The sequence below is a fragment of the Heliangelus exortis genome, chromosome 12 (assembly GCF_036169615.1).
Source record: "Heliangelus exortis chromosome 12, bHelExo1.hap1, whole genome shotgun sequence".
In the NCBI taxonomy this organism is placed as follows: Eukaryota; Metazoa; Chordata; class Aves; order Apodiformes; family Trochilidae; genus Heliangelus; species Heliangelus exortis.
Genome location: NC_092433.1, coordinates 3,558,019 through 3,578,432, shown reverse-complemented (window position 1 = coordinate 3,578,432; position 20,414 = coordinate 3,558,019). Strand labels below are relative to the sequence as shown.

General features: G+C 44.5%; 1 protein-coding gene and 1 long non-coding RNA gene across 11 annotated transcripts in view; one reads left to right on the top strand and one right to left on the bottom strand.

Annotated features, from left to right (window-relative positions):
- Positions 1–316: 316 nt before the first annotated feature.
- LOC139801380 (uncharacterized) lies at positions 317–8,945 on the bottom strand. Of its 2 annotated transcripts, XR_011728188.1 has the most exons (3): positions 8,289–8,945; positions 7,047–7,116; positions 317–5,430 (listed from the first exon to the last, which is right to left on the bottom strand). It is a non-coding gene; the product is annotated as an uncharacterized lncRNA (long non-coding RNA). The 2 variants fall into 2 exon arrangements; XR_011728187.1 differs by having other exon boundaries at positions 7,047–8,945.
- Positions 8,946–9,132: 187 nt separating this feature from the next.
- Positions 9,133–20,414, top strand: part of IQSEC1 (IQ motif and Sec7 domain ArfGEF 1) — a 326,891-nt gene continuing 315,609 nt past the window's right edge. For 8 of the 9 annotated variants that reach the window (XM_071755442.1, XM_071755440.1, XM_071755439.1 and 5 more), the window contains exon 1: positions 9,133–9,531. In XM_071755442.1, coding sequence (XP_071611543.1) covers positions 9,266–9,531 — 266 coding nt within the window. In that variant the 5' untranslated portion in view covers positions 9,133–9,265. The remainder of the gene's footprint in view (positions 9,532–20,414) is intronic. The other variant, XM_071755441.1, reaches the window with a different exon arrangement.

Here is a 20,414-nt window from a genome sequence, read left to right as displayed (position 1 = left end):
CCTGGTAAATGATGAGTATGAGCACAGCAATTTATCTTGGGGTGACTGCTACTCTTTAGGGAATCTCATGATGCAAGATACTTCAGAAAGGTCCTGAGCTCAGAAGAAGCCACATGAGTTTGTCATAAGCTCCTAATTAATCCATTACTTATTTTTAAAAGTCTAAGTCCTGTTGAGGACTGAGAATAAACTAAATTTGTGATTTGTACTTGTTTTGCTAGGGTGTTTCTCCTTGTGTTCTTAGAGCCTAGCCAAGGGGACACTTCTAAGCATCTGATTAGGACTTTGTTGGAGAGCACAAAGATGATTTAGATCATTATTCTCCCCTGGATAAATGACCCAGTTTAATTTTGACAAAGTAATATGCACAAAGCAGACTTACAAAGAAAAACAGAGTTCTTTTTGTATTGCATTTCCAGAGCTAACATCTCCATCTCTTCTTTGTAGAAGCAGCACATTCCTTTGTTACTTTTCCTTTTAAGCAGAAGTCCAATTTGTCTTCAGAGTGAATCAAGTAATTTTTGCCTTCAGATACTCATTGGCAGGGTCAATCCTGGAACTTCCTTTGTCTTAAAATCTGTTCTCTCTGCCAGTCTGAAATCCCCCACATAAGTCTTCACTGAACATTTTGCTGCCACAATATTTTGTCATTCCATATGACAGATTTTCAGTCTGTGATAGAGCCTCCTCTTGAGAGATGGTTCAGTTATAAAAAAGAGAAAAAAACCCTTCTAAAATCAAGTGTATTATCTTTGTAAAAAAAAATTTCAACTGGAAAGAACCTAGCTGGAAAAGCTTCCAGGAAGTACAGCATTTTTTCTCAGATCTTTAAGATGAGAGCAGGATCAATGCTTTTTAGGAGCACTGCTCCAAGGGAAGCCTGTACTCTGAGCATCCCTGCTCACCAGCACATAAAGAGCCCTGCTTGTACAACCAGCTCCAAAGGGACTGGGGATGCACCACGTTCATGTGAAGCATTTTAATTGTGAGTTTTTTTAATAGTAACAGGAAACATGCAGCTAAAGCCACATACAGACCCACATACAGACAACAGACCTTTGAGACCAGAGCTCCCCAAGTGTTTCTTAGCCCTTGCTTATGCAAGAGGAGCTTTCCATTATGAGAGCAGAAAAAAGGAAATAATAATAAAAAAAGCCCTTTTTTAAACATCATTTGGCAATTATGAAGCAGCATGATTTTTTTTCACGTTAGCTTTGACAGAAATAACTCCCTTATCTTTAAACCTTCATGGAGTTCAATAGAGCTTAACCACATTGCTCCAGGGCTCCTCAATGCAGCTGCAGTACAAATGCTCAGAAATGAAGAGAGGCAGAGGAGTTACAAACATTAGTCTGAAGATCAAGTGATAAAGTACTAAAGGCTTCTAGGCTGGAACTGTAAATAACAGACTGATACTAATGACACAGGCCAGCATCGACACATTTCCTCCCCTCTTTCCCAACAGCCTGAAAAAGAAGGGATAAGAAAAGGTTGATCCTGTCTGATCTCAGCATTTTCTCATTCAGTTTTTCATTTCCTGATTTTGAATCTTTACTTAAGACATCTTGAAGTTTAGCACTGTTTGTTTGCACAAGAAGCAACTGAAATTGATTTGTCCATATTGTGATGTATTTTATTTTTTGGAAAAGGATAGAAGAGCTTCCAGTCTGAATCTGCAAATCTATTTTTAAGCATTGCTGCAATGAAATGGAAAAAAATTAAATTTCCCTCAGCTGTTGTCAGTGATAAAGCTGGAGTATGATTTTTATTCCCTGTTGCAAATGAAATGTTATTTCTCCTTTTCATATATATATATAAGTATATATATATATATGTATATATACATATGCTGTCTTAGCAATGTATTTCTAGTTTCTTCCTGGGAAAAAGTAAATGGTACAAACACATGAATAACTGCAGACCAATAAGAGTGAAAATACAGTGAGGCAGAGCAAAGACAGTCTCCTAACTGCTTCTGTACAAATATACCTTAAAGACCAAGACTGATTAAGGATCAAGAATTTACCAATGTTCTCATAGCAGAGCAACAACTGAAAGGCAGAACTAGTTTGTCATTTTCACTTTTTTCCATCTTTTGCCACCAATCTCTAGGTCATCTTTTCATTCAGGGGGAGGACAAAGAGAAATGTACATTGTAAATAAATATTCTGTAGGCAAGAGAAATAATATACCCCCACCCTTCTGGTAAAAATGCCATTTATAAGTCCTGATTTTCAAGAAAGCCTTTTTTCCCTAGAATGCTCACAGCTCATTTCCATCAGGGAAGCTCATGTTCAGCCTCACTATACAGGACAAGGTGGAGACCTGTGAACCAGGCTGTGGGACTGGAGCCAGCTCTGCATTTCCCACTGTAAAAGTAACAGCATTCTTTGGGACCTTTGCCTTGTGCGTTTTGTTAGTGGAAAAAGCATTTTTAGCCTCAAGACACACTTCAGAGACATATGCATTATGTCATCCATTTTGCAGACATGAAGATTGAAAGTTGTTGCCTGTTATGGCAGAGTTAGGAGATGGACTTGTGATTAGTGGTTCTCAGGAGCAACCTAGAATTATTTGCTAGTGACCTGTTTTAGTTAATGGCTGCCTGAATTAACACTGCCCATTTCTAGCTGCTAACATACATTCAAGTGTGAAATGTTACTTTATGTATCTTAGTCTTGCCTGCAGAGAGTGTGTCTGTCCTAGGGATGCTAATTAGACACAGCAGGTGAAATGGTCCACATCACTTCCAACACCAGGCAGATCTACGTAAGGGCATACACAGTTAAAAGGTGGTCTGGACTGTAGGAAAGGATTGGGAAGCCAAGCCCTCATGATTTATATCTTGTTGCAATTCATTTGAAATGACTAAATAGGTTTTGTTTCTTCCAAGCTGTGTTGATGACAAGGATTCACTAAACCTTTCAAACACACAAGAAAAAAAAAACATTATAGGTGGCAGTAACAGCTTGTATCTTTACCATAATCTTAATTTCCAATCACAGAAATGCTTCCTGGCTGAGCTGTGTATCTTACTTTTAATACTAGCTGTTTGAAACCATTTCTAGGAATACAAAATTTCAAATGATAACACGTAGTGGCTAAGAGGCATGGAGATGTTTAGTAACAAGAAACAGTGATAAAACACTGATATGGATATTTAGCATTTGATGTTTCTCCTTGCTCTCAGTGCATTTATGAACTTGTAATTTTGGGAGGGTTTTATTTACTTTCCTCTTTTAGCATTCAGCTTCCTAATCTGATGTCTAGGGTTTATTGTCCCTGTCAATATGTACGTGAATTACTTATCTAATACTTTATCTATACAAGTATTTATTTAATGTGAAGCATTTTCTTCTGGCATTTATCTGCTCTTGACACTAGGTACTTGATATTGTAGCATGTATTTTTCTCCTTCAGTCCCAGTTTATTCCACAGCTTAAAATATTATATTTCACTGAAAAGTGTCTTTCATTCCAACTCTGATTTGACTTCTGTCTCACCTTACGTACCAAGAAATTATTTTCTTCATCATTTATAAAGTAACCTGTTTAATTAACAGATTAACAAATACAGATGTACTCTGGATTTCATTATATATATCTTGCTGAATTAGAGTTTAAGTTCAATTTCATCCCTTTTTTTAAAACATCTTGCCACTTTTATAGCAAAATTCATTCTGGATTGAAATTATTTTGTTTGGTTTCAACCTAAAAGATTAATTTGAGTAGAAAAATGAGCTGCAGAACTATTCCAAAGCTGTTCTTAAGCCCCATTCTCAACACAAACTGTCATAAATAAATCACCTTCTGTGATCACCACAACCAGGAAGCTCAACTAGCTTAAGGTAAATTTATAGCCTATATACCCTCATGGCATTTAACACCATTAGAAATCATGTTTGTCTGGCCACATATGAGAAGTAAATCTGTCTGTGCAGCAGAGGGGAATGACACTCACTTGCACGGATGGTTAGCAGAAGCCTCCATGCTTTTTTTCTCATAGTGATCCTCTAATACAGCATTTTCCAAGGCTCCTGCACTCCTGGTCCCCGAGGGCTTATGAGGTGGTTTGCAGCTCCTCCTCTACACATCAAACTGGGTGCTGCATTTTCAAGTGCTCCACATGGTTTTATTCCTCTTGCTCCCACTCCAGGAGAAGGCAGGATCTGTCTCCCAGCCCAGAGCACCTGCACATATCCCCTGCACACTGAACCTTGCAGGCAGTGCCACTGCCACCTTGCCACATCATGCTCATGGAAAAAAAAACATGAACCATCTCTTCAAACAGCCCACCCTTTCCTTCATAAATTCATCACTGATTTTTCCCATTTCCTCAAAGAGCAAAATATTCCATGCTAATCTATCCCATGCTTTTCTATTGGGGTTGCTTGACAGCTTGCATTAAATGTGTCTTTTATTTTTCACATCACAAAAAACAGGCACAGTCCTTTCCCAAGTAGCTGGACAGCGACAGGACACCCTTCTTTTTGCCTACTCACATTCCCTGCTATTGGTTACCAAAACAAAAGAGAGAATTCACAGAAATTAACAAAACCACAACAGGAATACTTCTATGAAAGGCTCATTTGCATTACAGACTGGGTTAAAGTTAGGTACTTAGATGGATTAGCTCTGGACCAAACTCCATAGGCAAACTTCCAGATTATGCTACAGAACCCAAAAGAGCCAATTTATAATTTCTTTCATAAATCAGAAGGCAGTTCATACAAACACTAATGATTGGTGCACTCAGAATCAGAACTCACAAAATTAAAATCGAACTTTCTGCTGCCTTTTGTATATGCCTTAAAAAAATGGTCTGTAATTTTGTCATGCTTAGCTTCTGATATTTCAAATAGTTTTGAGCTGGTCAATGGAAAAAAAGGAAGCCTTATTGCTCAAGTGCTATAAAAGCTACACAGGCACCATGTGGTAATGCAGGAAGAATAAAGCACAGAAACCTCCAAGGCTGATCTTATAGGTGTTCAAGTATTCTCCCCTTATAGAAGAGGGGTTGAGGTAGATAGAGTGAGTATAAATCTTTTCCATTTATCTAAAAAAAATGTTAAATGATATTATGATCATATAATAAGAAGCTGTAAGAGGCTACTGCAAAAAAGATTTGTGCTAGGAAAAGGATAGGGAAGTTTCATGCTTGTAAGTAGCAATTTGAGATACTGGTAAGAAATACAGAATGACAAGTTTCAAAAGTGGGTTTATACATGAGCAGGAGAGGGGAAAGAACGAGCCAGGAACACCTCAGTTTCTAAAATAGTTCAGGTCTTCAAGGTTGGGCCTTTTTTTTTTTTTTTTTTTTTTTCTTAATACCTTGGCTTAGAGTCAGGTATCAGTCTCCAGGGTAGTATATTGCTCACTGGGGCAATGGTTCAGGCCAGCAGATTTCAATTGCCTTCTCTCTCCAGGGAATCTGAAAAGCATGCAGCACAGGATACAAAGAACATTGGATTTTCAACAATTACTGAGCTGATTCTCCACCATCAGCCCACTGGAGATGAACAAGCACTTCTGGGTCCATGGTGAGTACAGTTATGAGGTAGCAACCATCTATGTTGTGTATTAGGACACATGAAAGAGTCTCTGTGTGTTTCTGTATATATATAATTAGACACGTGGTGTGAGTTTGGTACCTACATAAAAACTCCAGTAACAAGATAAATTTCCTTAGTGTCTGAACAGAACACAGCAAAACAAAGGAGAGAGGGAAAGAATGAAAGGAGGGTGAAAGTAAGAGACAAATGCAAGCAAGAAATAAGTGGCAAAAAAAAAAAATCCAAGAGGATTTTTTTTGAGAGAGAGAGATGGAGGGCAGAGTTAAGATTGAGCACAAATCACTGCATGACTTCTGGGTCCTTGTTTTTTATATTACTCTGACCTAATTAATTTTACATGGAAAATACATATCAAAGGCTTTTCCCTGGTCTTATCTTACTTTGATAAAATTACTTCATCTGTTTGCTCACTCATGGCATTATTAGACACACCAAACCCCTTTTAAAATGGCAACATTTTATGTTTTTATGCAGTAGCACAATAAGGTTAAAACTAAAAAAGCCTCTTTAGACAGGCATGTAGCAAGTACAAGAGCCAGGTTTTCAGAACTGGACAGGCAAAAATGCCTGATCTCCATTGGGCACCTAACAGCAGATGGAGTCTCACAAGCAACAGAGAAGTCTCTTTGGTCCAGACATGGGAACAAATACCCTGCCCTCACAAATGGTACCCTGCAGGGTATCCCTGTGCAGAAAATACCAACGTTTGAGGCAGGCTAAAATTAAGGCTATCCTAAGGTTCTTCTGAAGAGTAATGGGATGTATTACTAATAATTAATTAGTAAGAGAATTCTACTTACTGAATGTGCAACATTTCCTTTCATATTTAAATCTTCCTTGGCACTTTCCCACGCAAGAATTAACCATGTGCTGCTAAGCTTATAAAAATGGCCAGTCTGAAGGAAGATGTTAGCAAGTAATAAGAATGCTATTTTGGTAATTTTCATATTTTAAAAGGTTAGGCTTGATGTCACTTAATTTTCTAACTGAGCAAATCTGAACAAGCTGGATCTGCTTTTACAATCTGTGTTACAGAGAGATAGGGAGGGAATGTATTATTGATTCCATTAATATGCTTATCTTCTCATCTTACCTCTTCCTGTTAATTTAGGGAGTGTGATGAGGCACACAGACCTTTAGAGGCTCACAGAAACAATCCCCTCAGACACTGACCACTCCTGGTTCTACATGCTGAGTGCCAGTAACATAACAAACACACCAGTTCCAGAGCTGGAACCTGAGGCCTTACTCTATTTTTCAGTCTAATGTATGGTTTCCTGGGAAAAGTGTTTCCAGGAGGTTTGGTTTTCTCTTTCATCCATGGGAAAGCACAAGCAGCTGAGCTTCTCACTGGCAGGTCAAGTTCATTATCATGTTACTGATATCCTGTCAAAAACACCCTCCAAAATCCATTAGACAAAAAAGAGAAGCCAAGCCAGCCCCTTGCCCAGCTCTTGCTCCTCAGACAGCTTACCTAACAGGACTGCAAGCCACTGAACAAGGTACACCTTTCCCAGTTAGGAACTGAGACATTTTCTTGTAATCTGTTAAAGAAAAAAGGAAGTAATCACACTTAAAACAGCTCATGCCTCCTCTGCAGCATTGCATGAGCTCAGTGATTTCTACCTAAAAAGATCTTCCAGATAACTACTTGTACTAACTGCTGCTGCTCTTCACCAGCTGTCCTTTCTGTAAAGTGCTTAATAAGCTTTTATTGTCTGCAGATACATTAATGAGTTCTGAGTGTCTTACTTTGCATTTTATTTTGCATATAAGAAGCAAGCTCACTTGCTTTACTTATCAATTTAACCACTGACAAATATTCTGGCTGCCTCAAACACTACCATGCAGGGTTGTCTCAGTGAGATACTGGGGCAAGCATTTCTTTCCACAATGAGTGAACTGCTCTTAGAAAAGTATGTTCTGAACAAACAGTATTTTGGGAAAAAATAACAGTAATTTCAACAATTCTGATAAAAAATTCTTATCAAGTTATTGGAAAAGAAGCTTGGCCTCTTTAAGGAGCAGCCAAAGGCTTTTCTGTGAACCCAGGATTCCCACTAGTACTGGACATCAGTCATGCTTGAGTCACTTGAATAGTCACAGCAGTTTTTTGTTGCACATATGTGCACAGCAAAAGTCATAGTGGTGCCAATATCTTCTGTCTGCCTAAAATGAGAATGCATATGAAAATTGTTAGATGAACGAATCTTTGCATTTCCAGGCTTTGCCCTCCCCTCATGCCCCTTTCCTCCATATTGACAAGACATAAGAGGCAGAAAGGGAGAAATTGAAAAATCCACCTTCTGCTCCAGAGCCCCATTCCAAAAGCTTCACATCAAGGAGAGATGGGGAGAGCCCAAAGAGTCCAACTTCTCCAGTAGCCATGGCTGCTGTGGTCCCCCACCTCCTGCCCCCACTACAACGGGGCACAATCCAAAAGCAGAGCATCCTGGCAACTGCCAGAAGAGCTGACTCCAGAAGAAAGGGATGGTACTTCCCTGACAGCAGAGACAACTGTTCTAAGAAAATGTTACTAATTGGAAACTTACAAAGTTCCAAGGGGGACATAAGAGGTAGGAAAATGAGAACAAAATGAGGCATCAAGAGAAAAGGAGGAGAAAAGCATGTCTTCATCTTCCTATTTTCTTCCTGCAGTATCTCCATTTGCCTTTCCTATTCCCGCTCCTTACAAGCATTCCCGACATGCAGTCACGGGGATGATCCAGGACCCAAATCTCAGCAACTTTTCTTGGCTCGATGCAGCCTTCATGGGGAGCAGGGCTTCCCCCAGAGAGGCTGAAAATGCCAAGGCTGCCGATGGAAAAGGCGAAGGCACCACGAGTCTGACTCGGGGCAGCCTGATGGAGATCCCCCACCCCCGTGGGAGCAGCACCCCGCTGCTATTGAACAACAATTAAGTGTTCCCCAGATGTGCCAAGGAAAAGCTCTGCTCTTCTCCCAGGTCTCGCAGAGCGGGCTCCCTACATGGTTGCCCTACCCCGCCTGCCTCCGCGCCTCTCCCGGGGCCGCCCCGCACCGCCGGGCAGACGCACCCTGGGGCTGAGGCCTCCCCCGCGTTCCGGGGCTCTCTCCCCACCTCCCCCGGGGGCTCTCCCCTATCCGCGGGGCCGGGCTGCCGGCGCCCACCGCTCCCGCGGACCGTGGGCTTTGCGCCGCTTGGCCGCCAGCGGAGGCAGCGGCGGCTCCTTAAAGCGCATCCCCGGCGGCAGCAGCCCGGGGCGGGGAGCGGTTCTCCGGGCCGGGAGCAGCCAGGGCCCCGAGCCCCCATGCCCGGCTACCGGCCCGGCGGGGGCACGGGCGCTGCCAGCCGACGGGCGAGCCCGGCGGCGGCTCCAGCGGGGCGGGACGGCGGCCGTGCGCCAGCGCGGCGGGGCTCCGGGCGGCTCCGGCCGGGGGCTGGGCGCCCGCGGTTCCCCCCGGCTCTGCCCTCGCTCGGCAGCGGGAAGCCGAGCGGCAGCAATGGCGGCCCGGAGTAGGGGAGGCTGCGCGCCGCTCCTGCGCTGGCCTGGGCAGCCGCTGCTCTAGGAGGGGAAGAGCGGAGCCGGCAGGGGGGCTGGTTTCCGGCGGGTTATTTATTTCTTCCCTCTCGCTTAAGTTCCCAGCGGAGCGGGCTGGCCGGCACCTGCGCCCCCCACCTGCCTCCCGGAGGGTGAAAGGTGTGGGGAGGCCATGGAGAGCCCCGCGGAGAACCCCAGCAAGGCGGCAGAGTACCTGAAGGAGCTGAATAAGATTATTGAGACGCAGCAGGAGCTGCTAGAGAAGCAGAAGCGAAGGATAGACGAGCTGGAGCAGCAAGTGGCTAAGTTGTACCACGAAAACGCCTGCCTGCAGGACGAGCATCACCGGCACCTGGCCACATGCAGGCTCCAGCAGAGCGTCCCCCCTGCGTACCCGGGGGTGCTGAGCGCCATCCAGGAGAACGCCAAGCACGAAAAGTAAGCGCTGCGCGGGTTCGTTTGCCTGTTTTCCAGAAAGGTGTTTCTGTAGCGGGGCTTCCCTTCCTTTTCGCCTCCTGCCCTCGGTTTTCCAAAGCCGCCCTGCGCACCAGCCGCGGGAAGCCGCGGGACCTCCCGCAGCCGGTTCCCGGGAGCGAGCTGCGCTCTGCTCGGTGGGCAGCCCGCCGTGAAGGCGGGGACCCTGGCTGAGCCCCGGCAGAGGGGGTGGTCTCAGGCTCTACGCCCCTAGCCCGCCGCGGTGCCTGTGTCTCACCGGTTCTCCAGCTGGGATTCCGCGGAGAACGGGCCCCGGGGTGAAGGGGAGGGGGTGTCCGAGCAGCGGCACGGGGGCTCCCCTGGGTAGGCTCCTCCGCCCTCGCTCCCTCCCTTCCTTCGTGCCGACTGCCTGCTCTCCGCCCCTGTCAGCCCTCGGTGCTGGGGGATGCCCCGGGCACGCCGCCCTCCCTGCAGAGTAGCAACAGTGGGGTGATAGGAGGAGGTGCGGGGCCAGTTCAGCCCTTCTCTCCGCTTTGGGTACCGTGGCCTCCCCGGGAAGCCGCCGGCCTCGGGAGGGGCGGTGGGGTGAGGTCCCACGGGCGATGCCCCGAAGGGAGGGTGGGTGGGTGGGTACGTGCCCCTCGGCCGTGCCTGGGAGCCGCTGCTCTGTGGGGACCCTGCGGGCTCCCGCCGCTATCGAAAGTGACCCGAGGAGGGGTCAGTAAACATTGGCCGCTGGCCACGGAACGGGCTGACCCGTGCCAGGGTGAGCTTGCCCATCTCGGAGATGCGTTCGCTCCCAGCGTTCGCATCTATTTGCAGCCTCTATAATCCGTAATTAACCGTGTCCGTCTTTGCAGCGTACGGAAAGCTGCTTAATTGCGCGGGATTCTTTAGCAGGAATTCAAGAATAGCAAGAACTGAAGTCGTGGCGCTTATCCGACGGGTTTCTACTTACGGAAAAGTATTTTATACATAAGTTTTACTTGAGTGGAGTGGGAGAAGCATGCATCGTATTAAGAGCCCACGTCGTTGCTGTAATACAGCACAATGGGTCGTGTGTAGCCGGTGCGCTCCGGGTCCCTGAGCGCTCGGCTGCCACCCAGCCCTGGGCAGAGCCCAGCTCGCCGCTGTCCCCCGGCACCGCCCGCCCCGGGAAACGCCTTCCGTCTCCCCGGGCCAGCAGGATGCGAGAGCTCCTCGCCAGCCTGGGTCCTGGGCTGTGAGTGCTTCGGTGCTGGGACAGCCCCCCCCGCCCCGAGACAGCCCCGGTTAGGGTCCTCCGCCCGGTGTCCCCCACGGCGGGGGGTTACGGGGCGCTGGCCGTGCTGGGTGACTCGTGGACACGAGGGCTTAGGGCTGCGGCTGCCTCCCGGCTGGGATGGTCGCCTGCGGTCTTGGCCGCGTCTTCCTTCTCAAGGCCCTTATGGAGGCGGGGGAGACGGCTGCGGGGAGGGGAGGCTGGCCCCACGGGGTTATGGCTCTGGAGGAGCTGTCTCGGATCTCGTGGAGATCTTGGTGCCCTCAGCAGGATGGGCAGGGTAGGAGGTGCTGCTGCTTAGAGACTCCTAAAATTATGGTGCTCTGAAATCGTGTTTTCGTAGCGTACTGGTGTGGAGGTTGAAGGAGGCAGGGAAGGGGTGGTTGGTTGGTCGGTCAGTCAGTGGCCCTTTGCCTGCGACTGGTCCCCAATGCCCTGCACCTCTCGGTCTATCGGAGTGGAAAGGGAAGCAGCTCTTCCTCCCTGACTCTTTTCGTGCTGACAGTGTTAACAGTTTTATTTTGGTGTGTTTGGTGTTTTGTTTCCTCGATGCTGGGGTGATAATTCTAAGGCTTCTTTCTGAACAGAGATGCTTCTATGAAAACTCAGCAAACAGCTTGTTAAGCAGTCTGGAGAGACTACACTCTAATTTAACAATCATTCCTACAAGGAGAAAGAGCTATTTCCAGAAAATGTGGAATATATACACAAGTCCTGCCCCATGTCCAGTACCCAAGGATTTTTTGTGACTGTGCTTCCAGCAGAAGATGTCAACTCAGCTACCTTGTCCCATTTGTCTCTTGCAAATGACATTACTAAAAATTGTACAAATGGCTTGCCTTGTTTGATAATATTTCCCTTCTCCAGCCCAAGACTCGTTTGCAGAGCCCTTTTCGGGCAGGCAGCTCTGGGGACTCGGAGGCTTTTAAGTCTCTTAAGTGGATTTGATGTTGGGATCAGAATTAATCTGGGATATTTATGGCAGAGTTGTATTGGTTTGAGGCATAGCCTGGAGGGAAGCAGGGAGACAGCCCTCTCTGCCAGTCTGGTCCTGGGCTGGGCCCTTTGCTGCAGGTCTGTGGGGAAGCAGATTTTCAGGGATACCTTTATCTTGGGAATACTGCCCCCCAAGTCATGCCGTGTCTGTCTGTGTCATCCCCTCCCTTTGTAGGGAGCAAGCCTCTTCCTTTCTACAGGAGGTTCTGTGGGCTGGATGGGTGAATCTCACATCTGGGCTCCCTGGCTACACTGGGTGGGGGCTGTGGCCATGGCTGCTGAGGCTCTGGGTGCCAGGGAGTGAGGACAGCACTCCAGTCACAGGATCAGTTTGTTCTCTAGCTGTGCACAAAAGATGGACAAAGTCTTCAACTTGGAAAATAGAAAATAACCCATGGTTTAAAGTCTTCCTCCCAGTTCCACAGGTATCTTGGCTTTCTGCAAACCTAACCTGCAGATTCTGGGTGCTTGTAGCTTCCTGTTCAGAGGCTCAGGTGTCAGTTTCCACAGCATTAGGTGTCCCATGCACCCCGCCTGTGTTTGGGTGGGGAATGAGGATCCCTTGTTTGCTGCAGTTCAGTGCCAGATTTCAGAGGTGCTTGCTTGGGGATCTTTGGTGCTAGGAGAGAGGCAGCCTGTGAGGTGGGGTGTCCCAGCTTGTTCCCTCCTGGCCCCAGTGCACAGATCTCCCTGTCCTCCCCTTTCCAGGGGCAGCAGAACTGCTTTGTGCACCTCTCTTGATCATTCCTCTACCTTACCCTTCAGTAGCTCAAAGCCAAAGTGACTGAAATCCTTTCTAAAGGAAACTGGGCTTCTATTCATTGAATATGTAAAGATATCAGTACTCAAATCTTCTCTACTGCTTTGTACTTTGGGACTTGAACAGTTTTATCTAAATTGCTTAGATTCCTGTCCCCGTGGTGGTTCAGCCCATGTGGATCACTGGCACTGATGCCAAGGCAGATGTTTCATATTACCAGATGGTTGTTAACTTGGGGGATACAAAAGGAAGCATGGAAATGTTATACAAGATATTATGCCTATGATTAGTTCTTATACTTAATTAAAGATTAAAAAAAAACAAGACAAAACCACAAATATAACCCCCACACGTCTTAAAACTTCTTTTCTTTCAAGAGGAAGAATATATTGCTGAGGACTGTTTAAATAATTTGGGAAAGCTGGCATGTTTGTATGAATTCTTTAGCTTGATCTCTTGTGGGCAACTGTGAACAAGTGCTCTGATAGATTTCCAAAAGAAAAAAAGCCACCAGTCCAGTAGCATAAAAATATTCTGGTTTGTGTCCTTGCAGAAACGGATGGGAGTAGAAAGGAAAATTTTGTTGTGTTGGTTGCTGTCTGAGGGAGGAAGGACAGAGGGGTGGATTACCAGGTGCAGTTGTACTCCTTATCTTGCAAGAAGGTTATACCAAAAAAGGTTTGGGTATTGTTTTGCTTAATTTTGTAGTAATTTGCAGAGTGCAAATCAGTCTAAAAATGCACAGGTGGAATAATGAGTTGATTACAAGGCTTTGTGAGATGTAATGAATCAGTATGTTAAAGATAACAATAGGTATTTAACTCATTAAGCTGTATAAGGCTGATTTTTGGTTAATCCATTTCATTTAACTTTGAGAAATTAGCAAGAAACTCTGCAACTCAGATCCTCAGGGTAAGGAAGGCATGTTCATCCATTTTGGTAATGCACTTTTTAGTATAAATATATAAAAATTAATGTACTGGATCTTCTCAAATCTGTACAAGTATGTTTTTTTTCCAGCTCTGAAAATTCAGCATCGGCGTGTTACCAGCTTAGGGAGTGATATTTGTACTTAACCTAATCAAGTTAAAAACTCTGCTGCTTTTCTGCTGAGAAAGTGCCTGGTAAGAGTTTGAGCAGGAGGTAGAGAGTATTTGTCTGCCAAGCCAGAACCATCTTAGAGGGCTGTTCTGTGCAACTCAGATGAAATTCTGCACCCAGACTGACTCATTTATTTTTAAATTAATCTAGGAGTGTCATTGTTCTCCAGGGAAAAATAGTAACAATCCAGAGCTTTAAAAAATCCTCACTGTGTTTAGAAGACACTCTTGGTCTCAGCTGAGGTGTACTTGATGCCATCTCCTAAGTGGGAGTTGTTGCTCTGGTGATGGTCACATGTGAGGGCTGCTTTCTGCCCTACATAAAACGAGCTTGTGGCTTTGCATGTCACTGCTGGCACTGAATCCTCCTCTTGCACACAGTCTCAGCAGGAAGCCAAAGATTGCATTAGTGTAGAGACCAGCATGACTTTTTTTTTTTTTCCCCCCCCTCCAGAGATGTCCTTCACTGAGACAGACTGATAAAATGACATAAATAATACTTCATTGCCTGTGCTGCCCTAGAACAGCAGCTGGTTTTTGTTTGCTCTGGAGAAGTAGAGGTATCCAGCATCTGGTGAAGTATTCTCATGTTTGGGCAAGGTTTTGCTTTCTCTTCTGTCTTGTCACCAAGGATCTAGATAAAATGTTTTTGGGATCTCATTTCTACAAGAGCTGTGTAGGACAGTGAGGTATGTGATGGGTAGTCTGGATGGAAGAAATCTGCAGTGGAAGTGCAGTTACCACTAAAGGATGAACCTCTACCTATTTAGCTTATTTTGCTCATCAAGAGCATAGTTATGTGGAAAACATAGTTTGTGTCCAAAATGAGCACTTCAGAATCACAGTATGCTACCTATTCTGTCAGGCCTGTAGTAGATGGAGATGGAATAATTCTGAGGTTGGGCAGAATGTAAGCTTGTATCTTAAAATGGTCCAATTCTATTAATTTTATTTTCAATGCATAACTGGAACAGTATGACTTCTGAGCTATAAGAGTAAGGATTTGACACTGAAGAGTGTGCTTTTCAAGCACTCATTTCAGCATCATAATTGTGGTTTGTACATCAGCAGAGTGAGCATCTCTTAGAAGAGGCATTTGTTGCTCTGGCAGACAGGAAATAAGTAGTGGGAAGAGGGGTAATAAGACATGAACTTGCAAACCAAGCTCAACTAAATAATTTTGGATCTCTGGCACATTGGCAAATTCTTGTACTTAACATCTGCTAAATGATAACACATTAAGACAAATTAGTTTGAAAATTGATTTGTACTGAAAAACTAATATAACAAGTATTTAAAAAAGGAGGGCTGAAAAAACCCCAAACAAACAAACAAAAAAAAAACCACAGAAATGACAAAATAATATACTGGTATCAAGAAAATTCCTGGAAAGGCAGGAGAGAAAATATGGTCTCCAAAGAAAGGGGCAAGGACACATGTTGTTTTGGGAGTGGAAAACAAATACAGCAGAAAGCAACCCATCCTGCAACATAATGAGTTTAAAGATGGCTTCAAAACTTGAAGTAGACTTGTCCCATTTAAAGCAGACCAGACCTTAAGTACTGAGTGGATCTGAAATCCTGCTCTAGTGAAGCCTTTTATTCTGCTGACACAGAACACAACTTTTGAGCTTCCTAACTTTGGAGTTCCTGTGTTCTGAACTTTAAGAACAAAGTGCATTTACATGCTGGTTAGTGCTTTGATGTTCTTCCTTATGAATTCACTGTCAAAATTGAAATGCTCTTCCAAAGATCTGTTTGTGGAAAATATCTTGGCAGTGTTCATGGATCCCAGGTCTTCTGTGAGCAAATGAGAGCTGCTGTAACTAGTCAAGAGTATGTCTTAAAGCCCCCTTCCCAAATGTGCCAAGCACAGCACTTTTGAAGAACTTAGCTTCATCTTGAGTGAGGGATGCTAAATCTTGTCCCCATCCACTTAAAGTAACAAAGTCTAAATTCTGAATGTTTCATTTTCCTGGTTATTTGCATAAGAAGGCAGATCTCCATCAGTCCTTAGGGAAGGTATGTTCTGGCAAAAAAAGTTGCAGGTTTTTTTAAAACCTGAAGTAAAATAAATCACAATCATAGAATTACCTGTAGGAAGATTCAATGGCAGATCATAGAAGCTATGAGGAAAAAAGAAAAAGGTATTTCAATGTGTTACAGCATACTGATGAGACTAAATTATTAAAATTAAAATAGTAAATTATTAAATGCTTCTTGCAAGTAGCATCTCAAGTGTAATTTCATTTTTTTACACCCAGCAAAACTAGGTGGCTTTTATTCCTGCACTGGACAGTGATGCTGAAGTGGAGCTGCTGTGCTGGAGTTGGTGTTGCATGCCAGGCTATGGCCTTGAGCTGCTGGGTTTGCTCACAGAGCAGTTGCAGAAGTAAATGGGTTCTTCCTTGACTGTCTCATGGGCTTGGGGCTGGTTAGGAACAGCCACAGTTGCTCTCTCTGCACTTCCACTTTGACACTACTTTGTCTTTGTCTTCCACTTTGACACTATTTAATTTTGTGGGTGGCTCTATGGTACAGCTGTGCAGACTGGCAAAACATTGCAATATACTGAATTTTCCCTGATTTTTGTGTCTTATTTGTGATGACAATCCCTAATATGGGAAAATTTGCCTCTAAGGTAGGCAGCCTGTACCCAGCTGAGTTAAGTGCTTCTTATTCAGAGCTTTGTTCTGTCTGAGGGCTCCTGCCTTCTGCATGCAGGTGGCAAAGAGGTCATCTCATGCTACTCACCCGAGGGGGTGTGTGGGAAGCTTCTTAAGTAAGTGGATTTTGCGGGCCAGAAGTGCTTCCTAATATGTAGCCCACACTTGTGGTGCTCTAATTTGATTCTGTCATTCCTCCTCATACCCTCTCTATTATGTTGATTCCACCTTTTTTTGTGTTTTGCAGCCTGCAGGTACTTTCAGGCTCTTCTTGCCAGTGCTCCTGTCTTTCATCTTAGCTCAGTGAGCCTGTTGTCATAATTACACTCTGCCTGTATCCTTGCCTAATTGTACTGTTTTTCTCAGCAGAACTGTTGAAATCTGGACAATCTGAGCAGGCTTTGGTGCAGTTGTATGATTTGAAGAGACAGTATATGCTTGTGTATTTGGCTGGATTTTAGGTCTTGGGTAGCTGTGCCTGATGAGGGCTGCTCCTTTTCCCCCCCATCTCCTTTTCCAGAGGCTCCTCTGCAGCTTCTTCATGGTATTTCTTTGCAATACCAGGACTGTCAGTGCTGGAGCTTGCTGTGTTGGAGTGGAAGCAACGTTGATCTGTGCAAAGTAGAAATCTGGATGAGACTTGGTTACCCTTTTGTGGTCATTGCCATGGTATTGAGATTAGGGGCACAAGCAGGACTAAGAAGTGTTTCTTTTTCCTGCTCTGGCAGGGGGGTTGGGTGGTGATCTTGAGATCCTTTCCAACCCCTAACACTGATTTCTGATTTAGTCCCAGCTGGTGACCTGTTGTTTGCCCTTGGCACAACTAAGCACTAATGATTATGGTTGCTATTTTGCAGGTGGTCATGCCAATGTTAATGTTAACCACCACCTCTCAATAGGTTGCTCAGAAATTTAGGTGAAAAATGGTTGCATTAAATACCCCCCTTGACAATCAAGCTTTTTTTAATGCTAGGTTGCCTACCAACTTGTTTGTTTTTAATGATGTATTTGATAATGTTTCTGCAAAGCGGCCAAAATATTTCACGTAAACAGGACAGATATTACAAGAGAATCTGAAAACCTGAGTGTTTTGTTCTTCCAGCAGCTCATTGATTGGGATATCAATACGTCTCGTTTTTTCCCCAAACCCCATCATTCTGATGAGTCCCGTCTCAGGGACGTTTGCCCCCTCTGCCGGCTTCTTCTCAAACTGCGTCCCGGTTCCGTCCGGATCTGTGCGTTCCTGCAGACCCATCCAGGGCAGAATCTGCTTCTGAATGGCAGCAGCTGTTCTGCCTTTGCGTCTCTGCGAAGCATGAGAAGGAGCACTAAGAATGTGGCTCAAGATTTCTTGTGAGTTAAGTTTTTCCTTCTAGTGTTTTAAAGTGCAGAGGTGAATTTCCCTATCAAATAGCACAATTAAAAATAAACATGGAATAGAGATTGCTCTGCTGTAAGGTGTCTGTGCAGACTGAGTCCTACTGCTGTGTGAGATAAGAAAAATGCTGCTCCTGAGTAGCTCTCTGTAGCAGTGGATTGAAACATAATATACATTATTTGCACATTAATAAGATTTCTAGTCAGACTTCCCTGAAAAACATGAGTAGAGACAAAGACATACATGTAATACATTTTTTACTGCACCACAGATATTCAGATTTACTAAGTATAAAGAGCACTTTCCTCTGCTTTATTTGTCCAATTATTCAGAATAAGGAAGATGGGGAAACAGTCCTCCTGTCCTTTATCAAAATTTAAAATGCATCTGGGAGCTGATGTTTGTCAAGGGTTCTCCATCTTTGCTGAATTTCTGCTCACTGAAATAGCTGCAGGAGATGTGAACCACTCATAGGAGCTTTTGATAACTCTTTCTGGGCACTGGAATGTGAACAGACTGACATTTTGTTAACAAGCCAGGCTTGCCAAGCAGTAAGCATTTTGTCCAGGCTGTGGGATCTGGTTGTGCCCATCTTTGCAAACTGATTTCTGCCACGAGAGTTTAACTGACAAGCTGGACTATCAAATGGTACTTCATGCCAGAAGGGACAGGCTCTGAGTTGTGGAGGGTCATCACCTGGAAGACCTACAAAGAAGTTGAGGCTAATGAAGTCCCTTCCCTGCAGAATGTGAAACACTGTCTTGTGGATATAATTTTAGAAGTGCTTTCAAAGAAGAGAACTTGACCATTTATAATGCTTTTTGTTTGTTTGTTTTTCTTAGTCACCTTACCAGTTTTCTGTCTGCTGGAACAACAGCTTTCTCTTCTGTGAGGATGACTTATTAGTCTGCAACTTAATTTCTCCAACTGTGCCTCCTTTTTATTCTTTTTATTAGGTGTTTCCAGAATTTAGGTGTAAACTTGAGTAGCATAAGGTCTGTCTGCTGAAATGACTGTTGACCAAGGTGAGATAATGACCCATGTCTTGAGCTTTGTACTAAATGTGCATTTGCACCAGAACTTCAGATATGATCCTGGAAGGATTCTTTTGAATCTCTGAAATATCCCATTTTAATGTTGGCAGCCTGTGTTTGGAATTTGCTGTACTACTTTTGCTTTGTGGATGGAGTGGTGTAGCACTTGTGACAATCCTCATGGAGTTCTTCTGAAGCTCTGCTGCCATAGTAAACAAATCCCTACTGACTTCCCAGTGTTGAACCAGTGTGCATCAAGCTGCATACTTGAAGAAGTTTGGGTTACTGGCAAACCAAAAATTGAGAATGATGCTAAAGCTACTATTTGTGCCACCCTCCATTAATTTTTTCCACCTTTAATTGTCAAGCAGTTTGAGTTGTGTGAAACAGATCTTCCATTTAGCTGATTCATTTCTCTGCTAACCTTGTGACCAAATTCCAAGTCCTGGGGGGACTTTGGTGCTCTCCTCTATTTTTCTACTGTGGAGTGAAGAGCCAGATCTGAGCAGTGAGGGAGAGTTTGCCTGCCCAGCTCTGTGGTGTGGCTCTGAAGGGAGGGCCAGCTGGAAGGGGAGCCTGAGGAGCACTACCTGAAGGGCTCACTGTTCATTTGGGTGTATTAAAATGCCATAGAGGGGATCACTGGAGGGTTCAGGGTGTGTGTAAGCTCTTTCATGAGGTTAATTACACATGACACTTAGTTTGGCAGTGGCTCAATTGGCTCCAAGTTGAATTAGGGAATTGAACAATGTCTGCTGCTTTTGCCTGGTCAGCTGGTGGCCTGAGGGTCCAGAATGCTGCCTTGCCTCAAAGCCTTCACTGGCTCTGACTGTTCTCCAAGTTGGGAAAGCAGGAGGAGGAACCCAGCTTGGGTCTCCTGTATAGCACAGAAGGTTTTCTTTTTTGCCCTTAAGATTATTACTTCAGTCAAGTTGCTGTTGAAATAATCTTTAAAACTGACAGCAAGCAAATTTTATCAGTGAATATGGTAAGGATTCCTTTCTACCAACACTGAGTTGTTCTAGAGGTTGGCTTCTGCAGCAGTGAAAATGAAGTGTTTCCAGGTTAGAGTTACTCTGAGATGATTATTTGTCATCCTAGGAAATGCTGTTGTGACCAAGGAAGAATCTCTTTGAAGTTCTGACTGCATTTAAATGAGGAGAGCAGGACTGATTATTACTGAAATAATAAGACAAGGCGTGATGGAGTGGTAGCTTCTTTATCAAGGTGTAAAGGGAGAGTATCAGCCTGAATGTCTGCAATTCTTCTGTGCCAGTGGTCCCCAGCAGGCACAGGGAGAAGTGAAGGGGGATCCTTGCCCTCTGCCAGGTGTGACCTCCTGCTCAGGACCAATACTGGGGGGTGACAGTTTTTAGCAGTGGACTGCACACTTTTGCATCAGGAGACCTCAATATCTAGATCAATATCTTGATGGGCCTGGTTACAGATAAGAAATGGGATAGTTTAATAAGATGAGGTGAACATCATCACTGTTCACTTGACTAGTTTAAGTTGTCTCTATTTCAGAGGTTCACTGCAGCAACTTGTTGTTTTTCAAGGTCTTTCTACAGATGTAATAGTTCTCTGCTTCTGCTTGGGGAACATAAAATCTACTGTTTGATTGTCCCCTGCATAGTGTTAATGATCCTGGAAACACAACAAATGTCAAGGATGTACATGAGAGATTCTAGA